At 34.6% G+C, this 23,533-nt stretch overlaps 1 protein-coding gene across 1 annotated transcript in view; it reads left to right on the top strand.

The window, feature by feature from the left end:
• The window catches only part of Rab3-GAP (Rab3 GTPase activating protein), a 606,356-nt gene that overhangs the window by 432,871 nt on the left and 149,952 nt on the right, over positions 1–23,533 (top strand). Inside the window, exons 21-23 of the mRNA XM_090376553.1 lie at positions 4,896–4,993; positions 5,105–5,207; positions 20,976–21,422. Of these exons, the coding sequence (XP_090232679.1) occupies positions 4,896–4,993; positions 5,105–5,207; positions 20,976–21,422 (648 nt within the window). The remainder of the gene's footprint in view (positions 1–4,895; positions 4,994–5,104; positions 5,208–20,975; positions 21,423–23,533) is intronic.

The raw sequence follows: 23,533 nt of genomic DNA, 5'->3' as shown, positions 1-23,533 counted from the left end.
GCACAGACATTAACAAATGCAATAATTTTTTCTTTATCAATGATACTGCAGACCAACACATTTTTTGCTGTTGCTTGTAACAAAAACTTCAACCAACTTCACAAACCCTTCAAATTTGCCAACAAAATCCATATGTTCCTTCAAATTCCTCAATTCATTGCTCAAGACCAAACATTCGTTTGCTCCAGCAGACGAATGTTGCTATCACATTTGTTTGCTCCAGCAGACGAATGTTGCTATCACATTTGTCTGCTGGACCATGTTTTTCTATGATATTCTCTCCAAAGCCACTCTTTCTGAAGCAGTTGATTATTACACTTGATGCAATACTGTCCCAAGCATGTGTACAGAAAGAATAGATAGGACAGGAGTGAGGGGGGGATTCTTCTTAGTTAAGAATCACATAAAATCAAAGGCAGCGCATCCAGTGGACATGGGTGAAAAGTGCAATGTTCAGCCAGTTTGGTGTTGAGGCATAAGCATTTGGAAAATCAAATTGATAGTAGGAGTACGTTATAAGTCTAATGATTGTGATCAGAATGTCTTTTAATGGGGGACTTAACTTTCCAGATGTTGGCTGAATTTAGTAGGTTGCTCACTCACAAGTAGCAAGACTTTTGTAGATTTATTGGATGATTGTTTATACACCAGCATGTTATAGAGAGGGCAAGAGAAAGCAATAGTCTAAATCTGATTCAGCAGTTCAATAAATTCTTCCTGCATTAAGAATCTACAAATAAAAGACCAACTAGCTGGCAGTGATCACAATGTATTGATTAGGATTGATTTACTTAAAGATGTAATTACTGTCGAGGGCAAAGGAAAGGACTTTTGCTTTCAATAAGGTGAACTACAGTTGTCTCAGACAGTTCTAAAATTCTATACAGTGGGACCAGCTGATAATATTACCAACATTAAATTGTAAATAGGAAGCATACAGGGAGATAATTAGAAGCCACTATACTTTCTGTGCCAACTAAGAGATACTGTTTAAGGCTTAGACCTAAATGGATGTAAGATAAACTGATGACTTATGATAAGACAATTTGTGGATAGTTGATTGTTTGAAAAAAATTCTATCCAGTGTTCTAGAGGCAGGTATTTTGTATAAATTCTGGTAAGAACTAAAGAAATTGTTAAAAGGGATGAACATGTTGTGGAAAGTTTTTTATTTTTTATTTTTTTTTCCCTTCCCTCTCTTTTTTTTTTTTTTTTTTTTTTTTTTTGCTTGCATCATTTGCCACTATTAATTTTATATATAATTTTATTTATTTTTTTTAAATTAATTAAATTTTATTTTATTTGATATTAATACTAATAAAGTTGGGAACAGAGAACACACCTCTTCTACACTTTTAGTTTTATCTTGCACTACCTTAATTATTACTTTTTGTTCCCAATATAATCTTCTAATTACTCTTCTATCCTTCCAATTCACTCCCTTTCCACAATCCATAATTTAATCCTGTTTATCCAATCAATGCCTTCTCCAAATTTATAAAACATGTACATACTTATTTTTTTCACTTCCAGATGCCTTTTTGCCAACATTCTCATCACATCTTTTGCATCTGTTGTTTCCACCCCCTCCTTAAATCAAACTGCCCTCCCATTTGTTACTCCATTTGTTACTCCATCTTTGCTGCATGCAATAATACCAAACTTATCATTCTAAAATCTTCACATTTCATTGCATTGCTTTTCTTTTCTTTTTTGTTGGTATTATTACTATCATCTTAAAATCTTCTTGCTGTTCCTCTTTCACATACATTGACTTACATAATTATGTTAATTCCCTTAAGCTGACTTCCTCTAGTCTTAGTTTCTTCATTTCTATCAAAGCTGAACTTTTTTTTTTTTTCAAGTTTCTACCGGATCAAATGCTTACATTTGAAGGAGAAATTTGTATGGAAAAAAGGTTGTTTTTCGTGTTGAGTATCTGCCACGTAGACATCGTTTCTTTGGCTACTGAAGAATGATTGCACTTAGATCAAAGTGTCATTCTGTAGTTTAAGGAAAACTATTGAAAAATGCTATTAAACAATTTTATTGAAAGCAAAATATAATATCATTGTGCTGCAGACAATGCTTTTATGTTTTTAATATGGAATGGTGAAAAAGTGATCGCCAACAGTTTTGAACAATTTGAAGAATGGTCCAAGCACTTTCCCTGATTGATGCCATGAATGGAACCTTTGCATGCTTCTATTAATCACAAAGAATGGTCCAATGATAGAAGTTGTTGAGGATGTGCATCATCACCGAAACTTAGAGAGAAATTAGTTTTGATAACTGTGGTGGATGCGACCGTTGTGATTCAGGATTTTCATGAATCTGCAGACATAGTGGAACCTGAAATTTGTATTGATGAAGAAGAGGAACCTGTGAGCAAGAGATTGAGCAAGAAGTTTCGTTGAAGGATGTTCATTAGAGTTACACATAATTTTCCCCCCATCCATTCCAGGTGCAGCCCATATGTAACTCTAAAAGTGAATTAACCATCAGCATGTGCCTTCATGATTCTTTTTTAAAACATGCTCTGCTACTGAAAGAATGAATTTTAAAAGATTATTGTAAAGTTCGAAACCAATTCCCCTACCTATGGTTATGGTTTGATCTGAGTTATGCACACAAATACTGTACATGTATACTACCGTATACAGTAATTACTATAAATACATAATTTAAAAATTAATCTTACCACACCGTATGGTCAATGCACAATCTTCATTTTCTTGTTTAATACTGTAGTTACATATTTTGAATTATATTATACTATATTGTATTATTAGAAATACATTTAATACATTCTAGAAATAAATAAAATTTTAAATTTTTAAATAAATAGCTTTTCTTTTTTTTTTGTGAATTTTATGAATTATTGATAGTATGAACCAGAGCTGTAATGCTTAATACGTTCTATGTTGATATCAATATTTGTAAAATAATAAGAGAAGTTTACCTCAATATAGTATGTAGAACACTTCTGTATGATACTCTCCAGAAATTAAAACGAAAAAATCGAAAATATTACATTAGAGTAACAAATAATTAAAAATCAATTTAACACAACTAAAAATCGATTTAACACAACTAAAAATCAATTTAACACAATTAAAAATAAGAAAATGAATTAAAATAATTTAATGAAAAAATTAACGAAAATGTTTTGCCATTTTTTCATTAAATTCTTTTAATTAATTTTCGTATTTTTAATTGCGTTAAATTGATTTTTAATTATTTGTTACTCTAATATAAGATTTTCGATTTTTTTCGTTTTAATTTCTGGAGAGTATCATACGGAAGTGTTCTATGTAAACGTCTCTTATTATTTTACAAATATGAATTATTGATATAATGATTCCTTTTCCCATTCACATGTTGTAAAGAGCTTCAACTGTTTCTAATTCGTTACAGAACCCATTCCATTTTTCCTCTCTCTCCTAAATTGAGTAATCTGACAAACTAATTAATATTTATATAATTAGTCAAAAATGTTCGATGTCAAAAATGACATCGAACTGTAACAATTGCTGAATGGAGACCAAATTGGTAATTGCAATGATGTATGACCATCTGACATACCACATTAACAATTTCACTGTCTTTTATATTTGTGTGTGTCCCTTGGGGTACTTCTCTGTGGTGCTGGAACAAGTAAGCACTGCTTTTTAGTAAATTTATTTTCATCTGTGAAGAATCATCACTCCAAGTAATGTCGCATATGTTGTCTGTCATGTTCTTACGTCAACAGATGCATTTGAATGAGATTCAAAGTCTACATCACTTGAATAGAATTCTATTACAGTATCAGATGACATATTATAAAGAGCTGATAAAATGTTATCAGCTTCGGTGTACTGTCCATCCTTGTTCTTTTTTCAGTCCTGATGTCCCAGTCTATGTATGGATCCATTATAACAACCATTTAGGGTAAATTTTATTAGGAAAACACTTTTTACACAAAATAAGGAGAAATATAGTTGTGTGGACTAAGTATGCAGCTTTTTATAGCCCTCTCTACAGTGCAATTGATACCAAACACAATCCCAGCTGTAATGCAATAGCCTGTGGCTCAATCAGTCTGGCGATATTGCTCAGTAGTTAATTTCTTGTGCTTTTCCTTTAACAATGTTTATTCATTGACCACAATTGAATGGATGCATATATGCTTTAAGGCAAAAAAAAAAAAAAAAAATTTTTTTTTTTTTTTTAATGCAATTTTTCATTTGGGTAGCAAACGCATTAAACTTTGTTTCTCAACGTTTATAAAAAATATTAATTACTCTTTTTATATTCAAAGAATCTAAATAATCTGAATCCATGTTATTTTTAACTTGAATTTAAAAGGGTTGAATGTGTGGTGAGCTTAGTTGAAGTATAGCTTAATCCACTTAAAAGAAGAAAATAAATATCTTGGTATTATTTATTCTAATTCAGACTATGGTATAAATATTGCATTTGCATCATTATTCATAGCTGAATTTTCAAAACAGTCTAAAAGTTTGTATATCAGGCACCATTTTACTGTATCTTGTGTTGTGAAATCCTTCACAAGTTGTCTATCTCTTATATTTCAAATATACTTCCCTCTCCAGCAGAGAAGTGTAGGTAACTTGTGAAGGATTTCACAATATGAGATACAGTAAAATGGTGCCTAATATACAAACCTTTGGTGATTTTGAAAATTCAACTATGAATAATGATGCAAATGCACTGTGCTATGCTCTTATTCCGATTCTTAATACACAGCAAAATGAAATTCTTATAAGCATTATGTAGTGTAATTATTAGAATTATTGTTGGCAGTCCCTTTATGTATATGCATTTATATATATTCACAAATATATATATATAATTTTTACCCCCAATTAAAATATGTTTTAAATCTATAGGTGGATTTCTCTTTCATGTTGCAGTACATAATAATATTCACATATCAGATCTTCAAGCATCATTAAAAATGAGTGGTATATTAGCAGAAAAGCTTCTGGTTTGTATATCTGACTGATATTTTTGCTCTAAATTTTAAAATTCTTTTTTAACTTTTTTAGTATAAAAATCTTATTTCATATTTTCAGTCACTACATTTAATTAATTTCAGTTATTGCTTTTCCACTACTGGTTATCAGAGAAAAGTTCATATCTAAAAGCTGATGTTTGGTGTGGATTTCAAAATTTGTTTAAAAGTATCTGCTCATTAGCTGGTAAGTATTTATATAATTAAACATGTAAACATGTAATGCTCATTAGTTAATGCTAATAAGAAATAAAGTATTCTAACACATTATACACCACAATAAATATTTCAGTAAATGAGCATGTTATGACCCCTTCACGTTCTTGTTCACACAATGAGGAAGAATAAGGATTACAGATTTACCTGTGCCAAAATGTGATGTCATATCATAAAAGGTCTCTAGTCCAGTGTCTAGCATTCTCAGAGCCTATTGTTCTCTGGCACCCAACTCCACACTCATTTCATAGTTCCCCTATTTCTCCCTTTATTTCTGCTTAAAGTAAGATTGCTTTAAACAGATGGAGCTTGAGGGTGTTGCTAGGGAACAATAAGCTCAGAGAAAGTTAGACAATGGATTAGAAATCTCTTACAACATAACATTAACAGTATTGAGAAATGTAGTTTGTATTCCTTGTTCTTACTCATTATGCATCAGAAAAAGAACATTGTAAAGGGTTTGCATATGGTTTTCATTTATTAAAATATTTATTGTGATGGGTAGGTTGTCAGAATAGTCAATTTTTTATGGATATCACCTGCAAAAAAAGAATCTCATTTAAAGTATGATTAGAGTTAATACTAACTTTAATAATCAGTCAGGGTTTTGAGCACCATCTCAATGCTCAAAACCCTGACACAGAATTCAGATTGAAACTGGAAAAATGCACGCTGCAGCACTGTCTACAGAAAACCTGCAGACATAGGCAGCTTCAGGCCTGCATCTTGGATGAAGCTACATGCAATATGTGGAACATGTATTTACTGTTTAGGCCAGGGGTAGGGAACCTGTAGCCTTTTGTGATACTCAGTGCAGCCTTTTCCATACTTGCCTAAAGTTACTCAATTTTAATATGATTTTAATAACAGAACAATTGAGTAGAATGGTTATGATTTTCTGGAGTTTAATGTAACACTTTTATTTACCATTACCGAAGTGAAGATAAAGATATGTATAGGTGTTATTGATGGAATTTATAGGTGTTCTTTGATGCCTTGATTGTTGAGTACAATGACAGGTTTAAAGATTTTGAAAGCATGGTGTCACACTGAGGTTAGTTTTTCAGCTATATTTCCAGGTGAATCTTAAAGTCTCTGTATGGCAGAAAGAAAGACCTATTGAAATATGGAAGAATGCTTCAGAACAGCCATGGCTGTGTCAGCTTGCTTTGGCACAACCTATTGTTGTGAATCAACTTTTTCACATATGATTGTAATGAAGATGTGCATGTGATCACAGGTGACAAACACTCACCTGGAATATAAAGTGAACCTGAAGGCAACAAAGCTGAACCTAAACATAAAGTCCTTAGTTCAGAACAAACAGTCACAAAAAATTCGTTAAATTGTGTTTGTCTCTTCATTTTTTTTTTTTCTTTTTTTAAATTTTTGCTCAAGTGTTGAATAACTGCAAGATTTTTAATTAAAAGTAAAAAAATTGTTTTTACTTCCTCATAGTTTTTAGTTTTTTTAGAATATTGGTAAATATGAAGTAATTAACTACTCTCCACTCTTTTTTGTAATAATTCTATACATGCATTATAAAGAAGTACAGAAAAAAAGAAAAAATGTATATATAAAATACCCCCCCCCCCTTTTTTTTTCTTTAATGTCCTGATCTGATGGAAACTCCTTGCATTAGCATTCCGCCATCCAGTAAAAAAATATATATATTTCCACCACTGATCTACACAGTTCCAAAGTATTCTCTACAATTTGCTAATGTTGTTTGTATGTAGCATCTCTTTGTAGCCAGCCATGTGTGTTGTATGACTAGTCATCATCATTATTAGCCATATAGTGCAAGGAAGTCTGAGGCTTATGCTGCACCAGCCAAAAAAAAAAAAAAAAAAAAAAAAACCAGCATTACTCTGAGAGAGAGAAGTAGAAGGGAATCACCAAGAAAGCAAGATAGAGAAAAATTATGATATCCAGCTCAGGATCCTAGGTTTGCCAAGCCCATACTCACCAGATGTGAGCCCCTGGGGTATCTTAGCAGCAGTAAAAAATCGCCTAACAATTACACTTTGCATCTTGGTCTAGAGGTGAGGAGAGAAAGACTGAGTATTCACTTTCATTGAAACCTTGTGCCTGCAATGTAGATAAGCTACAGGAGATATATGAAACATGTATTTGTTGTCTAGGCAGTTTCCAAGTATTCCCCTACAATTTGTCAAGATTGTGTGTTAGGATTATTAGTGGCAAATCGTGTAAAAAAAGCAAGCTTGTAAAGCATTGGTCAAAGCTGCATCACCTGTTTCTCCATGAATTTATTCTAACTATCAGTATTGAACTTGCTCAATCTATTGGAAAACAGGCTTGAGCTTTGGATTGCATATGACAGAACATTCTGGCAACGACCGACAAACTAAATTTAACATAAATTTTAAATAAATTTATTACAATAAATATTTATTTATTAAATTTTATTAAAATAAATATTTTTATTTATTTAAAATTTGTTAATTCAGTTTGTTGGTTGCTAGAAAGTTTTGTGATTATTCAATCTATTCAAAGTCTTAAACACCTCAAACGGAATACCTCGTAGGTGCCTAAGCTCCAGATGGTCCAATTTGCAGAACTGAAGTCCTTGGTAGCAGAACTGAACAATTTGCAGAACTGAAGTCCTTTCGAAAGGATTTAGATCTGCTGGGGCTTTCTGTCCTGTATGCAGTACTCAAGATGCAGCCTAACCATTGATTGCATCATACAATAGAATAACTACCTCCTAATCCCTGCTGTCAAAATTCCTGTCTATCATTGACAAAATCGAACTGTCCTGTCTTCACTGCTCAGAGAACTTCATATCTGACTGCACATTTCCCCAGGCCTTATTCATTTTCCACCACCCAGAGTGTAGTAACACACAGTTGGTATGTTAATCCAGAATTGCTATTATTGATATATAGTACTTTACATTTGTCAATGTTAAATTTCAACTGCCATTTCTCATCCCACTGCCTAATTTTTTTTAAACCTTGTTGCAGTAGCTTACCTTGATTACTGTCATTAACTACCCTGCCAAACTTTGTGTCATTGGCAAACAGATATTAAGCCTGATATACTTTCATCAATGTCATTAACAAATATAAACATAAACAATAGGCCCAGCACTGAACCTTGGGGGCTCCACTAATAAAATTGGCCCACAAAGAGCAGTGTCCATTAATAACCACTCTCTGTCTTCTCCCAGTCAACCATCCCTTCATCCATAGCTGTAACTTGACCTTAATGCCATATTGCTCAAATTTATATGCAGTCTTTTATGTGAAACAGTATGTAAGCTTTCCTGAAATCAAGTATATGATATAAAAATTATTTTTTACATACAGTTCCTTTGTTACTGCATCGTAGTATCCAATCAGATTGGTTAGACAAGATCTCCCATTCACAAATGCTTGCTGTAATTGCAGTATATTTGCATTCCTGTCTAGCTGGTGCTACATTGCTTCTTATCTTTAACCAATGACTCCATTATTTTACCTGGAACAGCAGTTAAGCTAATAGGTTTGTAATTATTCTTGTCACCTTTTGATCCCCTTAATTCAAAGATGCTCTTGTAATAATGGCTAAAGGGTTTACTTACCTCCTTTTCTGCCTCTCTTAATGTAATTGGATAGATCCCATCTACTCTAGGCACCTTTCTTATATCTAGCTTCACCAGTTTCTCTTCCAGTTTCCTCTCAGTTGTCACAAAATCATTTAGTTCCCTTTTCAAGTTTGATAAACTTTCTAACATCTCCTTCCCTAAAGAATTCCTCATCTATGAATGTAGATGCAAAATGCTTATTCAGTTTGTCATGAACAGATAAACTACTACATCAGGCGGACCAATGTAATTCAACCCCTTCCTTCTACTGTTAAGTAAAGAATTTGCTACTTTTCTTTCCATTCTTTACCAATTAGTTATAATCTGCCATAACTTGCATAGCCTCTTTTGTGAATTAATTACAGACTGGTTCATATCTACCATAAGCTTCTGTATCCCCTGATAATTTATATGCATGCCATGCATTTTTCTTCTCTGCCACAAGTCTCATCAGTTCATCTGATATCCATTAAGTATAAACCTTGAACAGTATTTCTTAATTGGTATGAAAGGCTTAGTATTATTTACGATTACTTCTCTGAATGCTTCCTATTTAGAATTTGCCATGGGTAACATCATCAGTTGGTCCTACTGCATATAATTTAAAAATTGTCTGAAACCACTGTAGTCACCCTAATGAAACAAAAATGTATTATAATTTACCCTTGACAGTAGTTGTCTTTAGGTAAATCAGACATCAGTATACTGGGTGGCAGTGGTCACACTGCCAACTAGTGGGTCTTTTACCTGTAGTTTCTTAATCCATGAAAAATCACTGCTGTTAACCAGATCAAGATTATTGCTCTCTCTTGTTGTCCCACTAACATGCTGCTTGTAGAAAACAGTCATCCAATAAACCCACAAAAGTCTTTCTAGTGTGTGAGTGACCAACCCATAGGCTCCAGTCAATACCTGGAAAGTTAAAATCCCCCAATTATAATACATCTTGATATACTGGCCCACTCTATTTCTCTGTGTATTCGTTTGTTATATTTAACACTGTCATTAGGCCTGTAACACACTGCTACTCTCATTTTTGTTTTCCCAGTGCTTACACCAAATTGACTCAGCATTGCACTGGCCACCCACATCAAATGGATGTGAGTGGCCAGTGCAATTAATTTTAATATGCTTCTTAACTAAGAGCATAACCCCTCACTGTATTGTCTCTCCTTTCTGTACACATTTCACCTCTCATATTCAAATTGTGCATCCACCCTTTATGTCTGAGTGACACCTTGTCTACGATATCCTTACAATGCATTTGATGACTTAATCAATACAGGTAACTCTCGCATAACACGGTAGTTAGGTTCCTATAAAATCTCAGTAGTGCAAAACCATGTTATATGGGACTAAGAACGAGCACAAAAGGGGTTAAGTTCCAAAAGCTAGCAAAAATACACCATTTTTTTTAATAACTATTGGAAAACTTAATTTTTATTAAAAATAGTAATAATTGAACGTCTTACAAACTGTGATACGTATATGTCAGATAATGTACATTCATTTAATTTTCTTCCTCTTCATTGTTGCTAAGCACAATCAAAAAAGGACATTTTCTCTGTTGCAGAATATCTCACATTTTGAACTTTCTTCTGCAACATCTAGATTTTGTGTATTTTCTGCTCCCTTCTCAGTAATCAGTAATCTGAGTTTGTTTGCTTTTGCTTGATAGATCTTTGTAAATTTCATGGTATGGAGCTAAGCATTTTTGAAGCTCCCTTTTGAACTTTGTGCTCCTTTCAGTCGAAGGATCTGCATTCAAAAAATATGGTTGTAATTGCTCGGCTAAGTTTATGCTTTCCCGTATGCTTTTTAATGTAAAATTTGGAACTTCAGAATTTTAATCTGTGCTGTCATCCCCTGAATTCATTTGGTTTACCTCCAATGCCATTTCCATTAAATGCCAGCATCTTTTTCTATCAGTAATTCGTGAATGTCTTTAGTAGCGATATCATCAAAACCTTCCTCTCCTACCAAATTAACAAGTTCTACTATCGCATCTATTCAGTTTTCTGCCAGTTCGACCATATTTCTTTGAACGAACTGACTCTGGCCATATATTTTTCCAACACACATTTAATGTTGACGGTTTTACTGCTTTCAGCAATAAAGCTATGATTTCGATACAGTCCACAATTTAAAAATGTTTCCATGCCTCCATCACTTCAATTGATTCAGAATCAGTTTTTTCCTAAATCCATCATAACGATTTTCTGATGTAACAAATTTTAAAGTTAGATAAATACCTTGATGTAATGGCTGAATTAAAGAAGTTATATATATATATATAATCTTTATTGTATACAAACGTGGTATATACAATAGACCTTTCACAGCAGCAATGCCAGGGGTTTTACATTGGATGGTGGACAATAATAGCCTTGGGGAGACGGGGCCCACATCGAAGTTCGGGCTCATCCTCCCCAGAGCCAACAATAAAATAGAATCAGTGTCAGATTATTTACAGGATATTATGCTTTCACAGTATTTACAATGAAATAATAAAGATATTCAGATTTACATTGTTATATTAATATTTATATTCATAAAGATACTTTATTTACAACATATTCATAAAGACACCATGCTTTGAACATTATTTACAATATATTGGGCATTATTATGCTGCCCTTATCAATGTGCACTTTGCCTGGTCAAGGTCAGGCTCTTAAGGATCTGTTTTCGGTACCTCCGATCCTTCACAAACCTACAGAGGTCGCCGTCAATTGAAAGGATTGTGGGGAGCATCTCCTTGGGGAGAAAGCGGTCACTGAGTGCAAGTCTGTTATAGTGAGCTGTGAGCGTGGGAGCTGACCTCAGTCCGGGTAGAGGGATCCTCCAGCCACACAGTTCCCAGATGCTTGGCTCCGAGACCATTCCGGTTGTCATCTTGACAGTGAGAACAAGGCGTTTTTCAAATACAAGATCTGGAAGTCGGGCAGAGTGAAGTGACGTCGCCATCGCAGTTGTCCTTTGCTGGGGTGGACGACGATGTTTTTGCATGATCCAACGAAGGAGCCAGTATTCGGCGGAGTACAGGCGCTTGATGTTGGTAGGGGCCGCGGACCCCCAAATTTCCGAGGCATACAGTACGACGGAGTATACTGAGGTGTATATGTACCGACGAGTCACATCCAGATCTCTAACGTGGAGCAGTTGTTGTTTTGGTGGACAATAATAGCCTTGGGGATTTTAGGTGGTAGGAACATTACTTCAAAGTTTGGATGACTTGAATCTTTTGGATGGCCTGGCACATTATCCAATAGTAAGAAAATTTTTAAATTTAGATTTTTCTGCTTTTAAATAGTTTTCCACAGCTGGCACAAAACAATTTAGAAACCATTCTTTAAATAAATCAGCGATTACCCAAGAATTTTTTATTTGCTTTCCAATATATTGGTAATGCGTTTTTATTTACACCCTTCATTGCACAAGTATTAGAGGATCTATAAACTAACATAGGTTTTATCATGTAATCTCCTGATGCGTTACTGCACATAATTGATGTTATGCGATCTTTTGATGCCTTAAAAACTGGTGCAGTTTTCTCTTTTTTGAAATAAACGTTCTGTCAGGCATTTTTTTCCACCAAAGACCTGTCTCATCTGCATTGAAAACTTGATGTGGTGTGCATCCATGCTCTTCAATAATTTTTTTGAAATTCCTCTGCATACTTCTTGGCAGCTTCATTATTAGCTGATGCACTATCCCCTTGAATTCTTATGTTATGTAATGAGAAATGGTTTTTAAATTGCTCAAACCTACCTTTACTGGCAACAAACTCCATTTTCTTTTAAATGGTTATAAATTTTTAGTGCCTTTTGTTTAATTACATTGCTGTCTAATGGGGTCCGTTTTTTTCTGCTATCGTCAATCCAAATACTGAGTGCTTTTTCCATCTCAATTATTGGCGCTCAAGGACAAGTTGTCATATTTGCAGAAATGAAAGATCCTGCAGCAACAGCAGTTCTAATTTTCTATTGATTTTTCTTTATGGTTTGGATTTTTGCTTCATTTAAATTCAAACTTTTTGTAACATATGATATCTTTTCCTCCTTTTTGAAGATGATCCAAAATTTGTATCTTTGATTCTAGAGAAATAAAGTTTCTTTGAGTGGTGCTTTTTTACTTTCCTTAGGCATAATTTAGGACTGGAATTTAATTCACAACAAAGAAATTATCCCAATATGGTTCTTAAGAACAAAGTTTAGTAATACATACCCAAAAAAATTTTTAAATGATCAAATAAAAACTACAATAATCCTACTAAAACCTTAAGTAAAGAACTGCACACTTTGAAGTCACAATTTTTTATGGTCTCAAACAAGCACAAGTTCAATAGCACAGAGCCTAACATGGAAATTTTCCAACAAAATAAAATACAAGGATTTCCCAATAATTTTTTTTGCATAACGACTAGCGAGTCAACAGCAGAGATTTGCAAAACAGAATTGAAATGTAGAAAAATTACATCCAACATAATAGCAAGGTCTAACCCACATAAAAGCTTAAAAATACCATGTTATGCAAGTTTGCTACAATTCTCTAACCGTGTTATATAAGTACCATGTTGTGCAAGGATTTCCACAGTTTGTTAATTGTGTTAGAACGAAATTGTGTTGTAGAAGTACCGCGTTATACGGGTGTTGCCTGTACTTCAAATTCGTTAAATTTATTTACTATGCTCCTAGAGTGTACATGCAAATATACATGTATTTACTTGTTACATGAATACCTGCAGCAGGGTTTGAAATTCCTGACACATTTCCTGGTTCCTGCATGTTCTACTGTAAGCAGTGCAGAGAACAGTACTGTGATTTAAAAATTTGTCAATCTAGTGGGGAAACACTGACTAATAGGCTGTGTTTCCTTGCTCCATCCCAAGTTGGCAGTTGTCCGACCCACCTAACACTGCATTGATAGAATCAGCAAATAGTGTTGTATTTCTTCTGTTTAAGTGTATCCCATTCCTGTAAAAATAACAAGAGACATGGTCTCCTGTTAACATGGTGTGTCAAGCACAGACCATGTTGTGAAAAATTCTACCACATCAGCCTTGCACAGTCTTGAACTGATTGACAAGACTTTCAACATGTACTCTCACCTATAATGTCCATGAAGAATTGCAAACATTTTTAAATGTAATCCTATCTTGTAAATTTTTGCCAATATTGCCATTGTTAAGTAAGTCCTCAGATCTCCTACTCTTAATATCATTAGTGTCAGTGTGTACAGAATATCAACTTTCGCACCTTTAAAAGATTATATGTGTTCTACAGCATCATCTACATTTATATGCCTGCGGTCACTGATATCGACAATAACTACCGCCTGTGGGACCTCCTCTGCATTCTGTCTTGGGGATTACTGCTGTGTTGCCCGATGTACAAGTGTAATCTGTGTCATTAAATTGGGCAGCTGATAGCTTGATGAGCCCCAGTTTTAATTCCTCCAAGGGCATCCACTCTATTCTTCATGCTCTCATAAATGCCCATCAGAATGCTGAGTTTGCTCCTAATTACCTCACAATCTTTTCACCAAACTCTCACTTTTCACCACTGTCTACAGAAAACCTGCACACGCACGCACACACACACACACACACACACACACACACACACACACACACACACACACACACACACACACACACACACACACACACCTTGATTAGAGGGAATCCTTTTGGAGAAGCATTTTCTACTAATCCTGTCACATGTACAGCAATGCATTTAAGTGGATGTTATGTGTTGTATGACTGCTGTCTTAGCAACCAGGAAGCCACGATCACTTAGAAGATTACTTTCTGGCTCCCAATCTCGCCATAAGGAGGCAGGACTAGCAGCCAGAAAGACAGAGCTTGATACCAGCCACTCTAGTATCAAGCTCTGTCAGAGCTGCCTTCAGTCACACCTAGGTATTAAAAGGAGGGTATCCTAAAAAAAGGGAAGTTGGGAAGTAAGAGTAGGAGGAATGATGTAAAGGACACTCATAAGAACAATGGCATCTCCATGTTCTCATCCCTGTGAACAGGAGTCAACAAAAAAAAAGGGGGGGGGGGAATAGTAAAGGACAGGAATAGAATAAAAGTCAGGATGAGTAGAGGGGAAACAGAGTAAAAGCTGGAGAAGATGGCATCTTTGAGATCTCACAAGTCTATTGTCAGTTTATTGGCAAATCCATGAGTTCATTCTATAATAAGACCACCATGAGATCTAACTGTCTAAATGGAAGGTCTACAAATCCCACACAGGATCAAGGGAATGTTGCAAGATCCCATACTGTGTTGTCAGGAAACATCAACGGCAGAAGATAGTGACAGGGAGACATACAAAGGCAGAAAAGCCTATGTATTTGTCGCTCCTATGTTGTGGCGTGTGCCATCAAATCCCACCCCAAACAGAATGAGCTAGCGTAAGTAAAGAGGCTGAAGCAATGAACTCACGACAACTGAGGAGTTCCACTTTAGGAGATCTTTGCCTCTATTAGCATATCCCATTTCAATATGGGTGTATAAGAATCAGCACTTAGATCAGGGGTGGGCACGCATGAAGTCAATGAGAGCCGCATTCCGGTTTTTCATATATTATAAAGAGCCACACCATAGTTACATAGTATTAAATACACAAATTCAAATTTAATTTAATTTAATTAATATGATTACATATTCTACACAAGCCTTAAGTGCTATGTAAAGTATACATATATAAGAAAATATAATTAAGAGAAAGAAAATACAAAATAATTATTTCAAAATTTTAATAATAAAAATGCATTAATAAAAAGTATAACATTTAACGAAGACCTTTGGTCAAATCTTTGAAATTTGGCATAAAATTTGTTACAGCCGTTCGCAGCAATTCAGCGAGATGATGATTGGTCAACTGTGAACGATATTTCGACTTCACGAACTTCATTGTGGAGTACAAAGATTCACAGCAATATGTTGTATCAAAAATTGAAATTAGACAGCAAGCAGCTTTCTTTAAATGTGGATATTTTGATTCTGGCACGAGTTTCCAAAATTCAATTACATTAGTAGATTTGTGCTGCATTTGCAATGCCTGATCCTCTTTCATCTCTAATAACTCCAATTGCCCAGCCGCTTTTTCAACAAATATTATTTCAGAAATTGGAAATCCATCTTCAATAATATCACAAATAAATGGGTTCACAAAATATGCAAATGTAGATTTCACACTTTTCAAATCTTCAAACCTGTGTTCGAAATCTGCTTGCAATTCTTCCAATTTTTCTTTGTATTTGTCTAACTTTTCTTCTTTGATATTAATTATATTTGCTTTTACTCGTGGAAAATGATTAAATATTTTGTTCTTAAGATCGTACACAAAAAGCCGAAGTTTAGCTTCAAAACTAAATACAGTTTGTGACAATTCAATAATATTTTTTTCCTTTCCTTGTAAAGCCAAATTAAGTGTTTGCAAATGTTCTATAATGTCTGTAGGGAACATTGAGTCAGAAAGCCAAGTTTCATTTTCTAATTCTGGGTATTTTTTACCTTTTTCTTTTGTAAATGTTATGATAGGATTTAGGAGTTCTACAAAACGGCCCAAAACATTGTAATTTGACAGCCATCTTACAACACACCATAGGAATAAATCACTGGGAAATTCATCTGTTTCGTCATTCACTTGCAGCTCTTCTAAAAAGTTCTTAAATTGACGATGTGTTTTGGCATTTGTTCTAATTAAATTCAAAATCTGCAAAACAATCTTCCACACATTTTCGTATTTGAAGTACTTCGCTATGAGATGCTCGCGGTGAATTATGCAGTGAAGAGGTAAGAAACGTGGAATTTTAGGATCGTTGTTTAAAAGACCAATGAGACCTTGGTTTTTCCCTACCATTGCAGGCGCTCCGTCAGTCGCAACACTTACAAGTTTATCACGAGGCAATTCAAACCTATCCATTACTTTATCAAGCGCATTTCTAACATCGATACCGCGAGTTGTTTCAATAAGAGCTACTAGGTCTAACATTTCTTCCTTCACATTTTACGTCTGCAGATACATAGCGGACAAAAACGGCTAACTGTGGAACATCCCGAATGTCTGTAGACTCGTCGAGAGCTAAACTAAATGCTGTACAATTTTTCAAATCACACATCAAACTATTTTCAACATTTTTACTAATTGCACCAATACAACGCTCAGTTGTACGGCATGGCATAGGAACCTGTGCGATCAATTTATGCAGTTTTGTATTATCTGGATCCAAAACTTTAACCACTTCTTCCAAGTTTCTTTTAATAAATTCTCCTTCTCCATATGGACGTTTGGCACGAGCAATATTCCAAGCTATCAAAAAATTAGCTTCGTTTGCTCTGTCATATTCGCGACTAAAAGAAGACAAGAGTACTTGTTGCTTATGAAGACCAGATTGCAAGGACTTAAGTTTCTCTGTTCGCAATTTTGAATTGAATGGATATTGAGTTGAAAAGTGGGGATGACTTACTTCATAATGTCGACGTAAATTGCTTACTTTGTAGTTTGCAATATTCGTCACTTTACAAATAAGACACAACGACTTTCCATTATTGTCAATAAAAGCAAAATTTTTTATCCATTCTTCTTGAAATATTCTATTTTCTTGTTCGTATTTTCGTTTTTTGATATTTTCTGAGGTCATGTTATCAAACAATTTAAATAAATTTAATTCCAAAGTCTGAAATTGAAACAAAATAATTATATTAATTTACGGCAAGGAAAAATTACACTCGTTAATTTTTACGCACAAATCCACTGGTGGCGCCAGCAGCGTAAATGCGCGCGGATTTATTTATAATCAAAATAAAAATAGCAAGATATCTAGACATAAATAAACACAACATAAAATCCGTATAACAAAATATTAGTTATTTAGTTATATTTTTATAATTTAACAAGATTCACTGAAAAAAATTCTGAAATAATAAAAAAAAAAAAAAACGGATTTAAATTTTCAATGGGAGCTGCACCTAACTCAACGAAGAGCCGCATTTGCCCACCATTGACTTAGATCATGAGTCTCTTCTGTTTATTATCTTCCTTAATGACATTGATGAAGGAGTGCAGGGTTAACCCCGGGGGCTCACATCTGGTGAGTATGGGCTTGGCACACCCAGGGTCCTGAGCTGGATATCATCATTCTTCTCTTTCTTGGTGATTCCCTTCTACTTTTGACTCTCTCTCTCTCTCTCTCTCTCTCTCTCAGGGTTACTCGGGAACTTTTTTTTTTTTTTTCCTGGTGCAGCATAAGCCTCAGGCTTCCTTGCATCATATGGATATTAATAATAATAATAATAATAATTAGCATATGCATATGATGCAAGAAAGCAAGCTTATACAGCATCAGCAAAAAACAAATTTTTATAAAGTGTTCAAAGAAGAGCAACCAGATTAGTGAGGGTGGGCAGGCAAATGGAACTGTTTGAAAACTAGCTTTCTGTTTACCGGTATTGTGAGGTGGATTGCGTAACTCGACATACCATTGCCGACATCGTGCCATTTGGTAACCACAGAAAAGTGGAGTAATGCACAAGGTACTTTTACATTAAAGGCATTTTACAAGAACATTATGAGGCTATCTAATATTTATTTTGCAGTTCACTTTAAGGTTAAGCATCACTTATACCATCTGCTCATGACATTGAAACATTGGTACTTAATTTTGAAGGAACTGACTCTTCTCTCTCAAATAAAAACCTCCAGATGGAATTAGAAGTACCCAAGGAAACATCACAACTGTCAGGACTGCTCTTATATGGGGTACAAGGTGTTCTGCATGTTGGTGTGCACTGTCATTGAACTTATCCAATAGGAGTGCATGACGAATGTTGCACCCGGACTTAAATTTCCATCCTTACAAGCTCCAAGTAATGCAAGAATTAAAACCTCGTAATCTCCTTAAAATTTTTGTCAAGAAATGCTAACTCAAATGGATCAAGTTGAAAACTTTATTCATCTATGGATGTCTGTTGAAGCCTCCATTCATCTGAATAGTTTTTTGAATAAATAAAACTTTTGTTATTGGCTGATAGGAAACCCTCGCAAATTGCACACGACACTGTTACCATTGCCAGGTAACAATGTGGTGTGCAATTTCGTCTCACGGCATTATTGGCTGATATATATATATATATATTTTTTTTTTTTTTTTTTTTTTTTGAAAATGATAATGGAACGATAACAACTGTGATACCAGGCTAACATGATTGCAACATTGATTGATGAACCAACTTAGTTTTTTTCTTAAGTTAATGTTTAGAGAAACAGACATGCCTAAACGTTTAAAATTAAACACTGGTAGAGAGAGATTTTGATGAACAGAAAAAGTTGAAGAGCAAATACTTTGTGCCATTTGAGCATCTCCTATCACAAGCACCAGAAGATTGTCAGGTCACATAAATGTTTAACCTAAATCATATGAAGGGCATTACATGAACAGAAATTGTATATATTTTTTTTTTTTTTTTTTATTTGATAGTTGTTGGCGCATCGGCTTCTGTGGCCATATTGCACCTCCCAAGGTTTTTTTGCAGTACTTTGATCCAAGCCCGAGGCGGGAATCGAACCCGCGACCTTTGGGTTGCCGGGCAGGTACTTTACCCACTCGGCTAGCCCGGTCAGCTAGAAATTGTATCTATTTCACAGTATACTTGTACAAGAATTTTTGCCACAAGATATGAATAAATGCAGAAACGTTTGCCAGTAGGTCATTTTGAAATGTACGTGTGGTCCTTAATTTCTCAGCCATGTTCTGGTTACACCTGGCTGAAAAATTAAGGATCTCAAAGTGCTCATACCTGGATGGACCAAAGAAAACCTACATTCAATTGTCAGTGCTCATTATCAACATACCATTTCCTTTAATTTTTGGTATGGCATTCTTCGGAACAATCTTATTGGTCCTTACTTTTTATCCCACTTTTCCTGTGATGTTTCTGACTTTTTATATATAGATGCAATAACTGATGGATTGTGACCCTGTACAGTGACCACCATGATTACCCAACTTCACACACTTAGATTACTTTGTGTGAGGTCACATGAAATCCATGGTTCATTCTACACATATTACCATGCAACACAAATTGAGAAATCACATTTTGGAAGCTGTTGAACTATTAAGAATAGTCCTGAAATAATAAGATGTGCCAGCAAATTGTGGATTGATGGTGCTGAATGCTGCATTGAACAAAATGGAAGTCACATTGAATAGTTGTTTTAGATGTTTTCCTGTTAAGCTTTATTTTAGTTTATTTTTATGTTTTTTCAATTTATGATTGTTTAATATCTCAATTAAAGACTTTTGAAATGTATGTTTATAGGAACCTGATTTCTTATTTTTAGTTGTAGAACAATGTTATTCTCATACATTGTTCTATAGAATTTTGAAATAGGCTGTAGAATAATGACTCCATTATCTTTACTTCTTAACATCTTGTGCCAAGAAAGATTAGAGGTGAAAGGAAGTTTTGTTTGCTTTAAAGGAACTCTGTATTGTAGAAAGCATGAATTATTATGTAATTGAAATATACTAGCTATTTATATGTTATTTGGTTTTTTTTTTAGGAGCATTAGCAACTAAGGCCATATTGCTCCGGGGATATGCGGTGGTCATTCCCTGAGCTTTCCGCATCCTCCATATTTGGTGGTGACGGGCTCAAACCCTGGTCTAATCAAGAAGCGTGTGCTACGCACTGCTGCTCCTTCCCACCTGGCTACGGAGGCGCATACTTACTAGTGTATTTCAATTAAGGAGTTAGGAAATATACTAGCATACTAGTATATTTCCTAACTTTAGTTTCAATTAAGGAAATATACTAGCATACCTACTAGTGTATTTATACCTACTAGTGTATTTCAATTAAGGAGTTAGGCATACCTTCTAGTGTGGATTTCTGACTATCTTGACATGTGTACAACAATTAGATTTGACATTGTGTAGAGGTAATGTATGTAGAGTTAATGTGTAGGTGTAAGGTTATTCTGTTGTGATAGCTAATCTTAAATCTTGGTAATGGATGAAACAAATACTTGTGAAGTAAATATTTTTCATGATATATTTCTTGAATGTTTGAATTTGATTTTTGTGGTTGCAGCCACATCATGTTAGTGTACTGATGTGCATTTCTGTTTTTAGATCCTCATCTCATTAATAGTGAAAATGATCATTTAAGCATGTGGTGGGAAATGGTAAGAACCCTCCTTTCTCAGGCTACTAATAATGTAGGAGCATATGTTGCAGCAGTTATAGCCCGAACAGTTTCCATTTCCATGACATCTTCCTTTCAAGTAGAATATAGGAGCTTTTCTCCAGAACCAATAAACATACAAGAAAGTTCAAAAGAGGAAGATGGTAAAGCAGCAATTAAAGCAAACTGCAAAGGTATGGTAGAAGAGGAAAAAGATATCAATGGAGACAATGAATGGGAATCAATTTCTTTGGATGTAGAACATTGGAATTTATTAGTGAAACAGTTGGAGGATGTTTTAGTTCTTAGCATTTTATTGAAATCTGAATTTGGTACAAAATCTTCCCATAAAGAATTTATTATTTCTCTGTCCTCAATCTTAAATGGCGGATCAGGTAAGGAAATTTTATTGAAATTCTTTACAGTATAATAAAGTATTGTGAGGTAGTCATAAATAAACTGCATCACATCAGTAGTCTGTAGGTGGAAAGTGGCTACTTGCCAAATAGGGCTTAGTCAGACAATGCAGAAAGAAATAATACAAAAAAAGATAAATTCCATAATGTGTCACTAAGAAGAAATGCTGCTGTATATTTTTAATTGACAATTGGCAGTGTTGACATTATCCATTGTTGTGCATAACATTTCCTTCAAGATATATGCCCTTTGCCCTTCACATAATGCCACAACCAAAAATTTCTCTTTATGAATAAAAATTTCTAATTGAAGCATTATCTATCTAATTTATTAGCATTAGCATTAGTAGAGGCATTTGATGCAAGAAAGCAAGCTTATGCAGCATCAGCCAAAAAAAAAAAAAAAAAAACCCCACTTCCACTTCACCCCTCTGTTCGTTCAAAATACCTGTCCAGCTGAGCCTTAAACTTATTTAGGCTATTCTCGGGTTGTGGTCAGGTGAGTAAGAATCCCAAGAAGTTGGGAGCAGATAGAAAATTATGCATTCTTCAAAAAACATATAAAGCAGCCATGTCACTCTGTGGGCCTTATGTCTAAGCAGCGTTTAGCTTAAACTTTAGGAATAACACACAGGTATGAGCTGATGAAATCGCACACCTGTCACCTTACACGCTATGGGACCATGTGTTTGGATCTCTTCCGAGAAGGAAGGACTTTCTACTGCATTGTCCATAATCCAACATTTCTGGTCATTGGCCTTACTATTCAGTTGGATCAGTTGAAAGTGCATCTCATCTGTCCACAGAATGTTAACAAAACCAGTTATCTGCACTGTCCACCTTTATCCTAACCAGGATGAAGGTGAAGGAACTGAAGAGCAAATCCAGATTTTTCTCAGGATCATTAGGAGTCAGCTACTATTCCATATACTAATTATGGGGATACATTTATGGCATGCTTTGCAGGACCTTGCAGACAGTTGATCATGAAAGGTTTAATTGTGTAACAACCACCTTTCCACTAGCAAATGAATGCAGATTACATACTACACTGTTGGTTATTGCAATGGGAACCTTATGAACTGTGCCTTCAAAAAATTGGTTGCCTTCTGTTGTGTCATCAGACAAACTGTCCACCTGCTAGGACTTCTGTGTCACATTTTTGTAACCCATTTCTTGACAGAGGCTCATATCTCAACCTTTTCCACTAGCAACGAATTGCTGCTGTTTTGATAATAGAACTTAACCAACAAAGCACCTCTTTTAGTGCAAAACTCATGATGAATTGCTGTGGCCATTCTGTTATCACCTGTTCCCAATTTTCTTCTGTGGACACAATTACAGTATAATATTTATAATTCTTCATAGTGCCATATTTCCCCATGGCGGCAATTTATCGAAATTTGTTTTTTGCATCCTTACTTTCTGCATAGCTTGACTACTATCCATTCTTAATTTCAGCTATGTGCAAATAAGTGGTTGTGGGCCTACAAAGTGATGCACTTTAATTTTAACCAACCATGTATAATAAATTTTTCTAAATTTATTAACACTACTTTTAAGTATAAGCAGCTCCTAATAGCTAGGTAAATATAATTAGATAAGTGAGTGTGATAATCTCTCTCATTTATCTATCAGTATCCTGGATTCATGAACTCCCTTCATATTTGGATCAATTCTTAGAAAACTAAATTTTATTTTAACAAGATGGTTAGCCATAGCCTAGAAACCACATCTGACCCACCAGTATATTTTGAATAGGTTTACAGAAAATGGGGGGATTGTCTAATGATTTTGGCAGAGAGTGATTTAATAAGAAATGTAACTGTATTCTAAATATAATGAAGTGATTGCTAGTGAAGGTTTAACTTTTGTCTTACATGTCCCCTTGTCAGTAATGAACTTGAACTTTGTTTTTTCTGTTATTTATTTATATTTGTTGGCATGCAGGCATTTATAGACTGTTCACTCAAATTTATTGTTGCCTATGGTAAACCATGAATAAATGTCTGATTAAGCCTCCCGTAGTGGCGGGAGGCTTAATCAGACATTTATTCATGGTTTTTATCCAAAGAAAAAAAAAATAACTT

This window comes from Mastigoproctus giganteus, chromosome 6 (assembly GCF_048544385.1).
Source record: "Mastigoproctus giganteus isolate SK-2022 chromosome 6, ASM4854438v1, whole genome shotgun sequence".
Classification (NCBI taxonomy): domain Eukaryota; kingdom Metazoa; phylum Arthropoda; class Arachnida; order Uropygi; family Thelyphonidae; genus Mastigoproctus; species Mastigoproctus giganteus.
The sequence above is the reverse complement of the archived record's forward strand: the minus strand, read 5'-3'. Positions and strand labels throughout refer to the sequence as shown.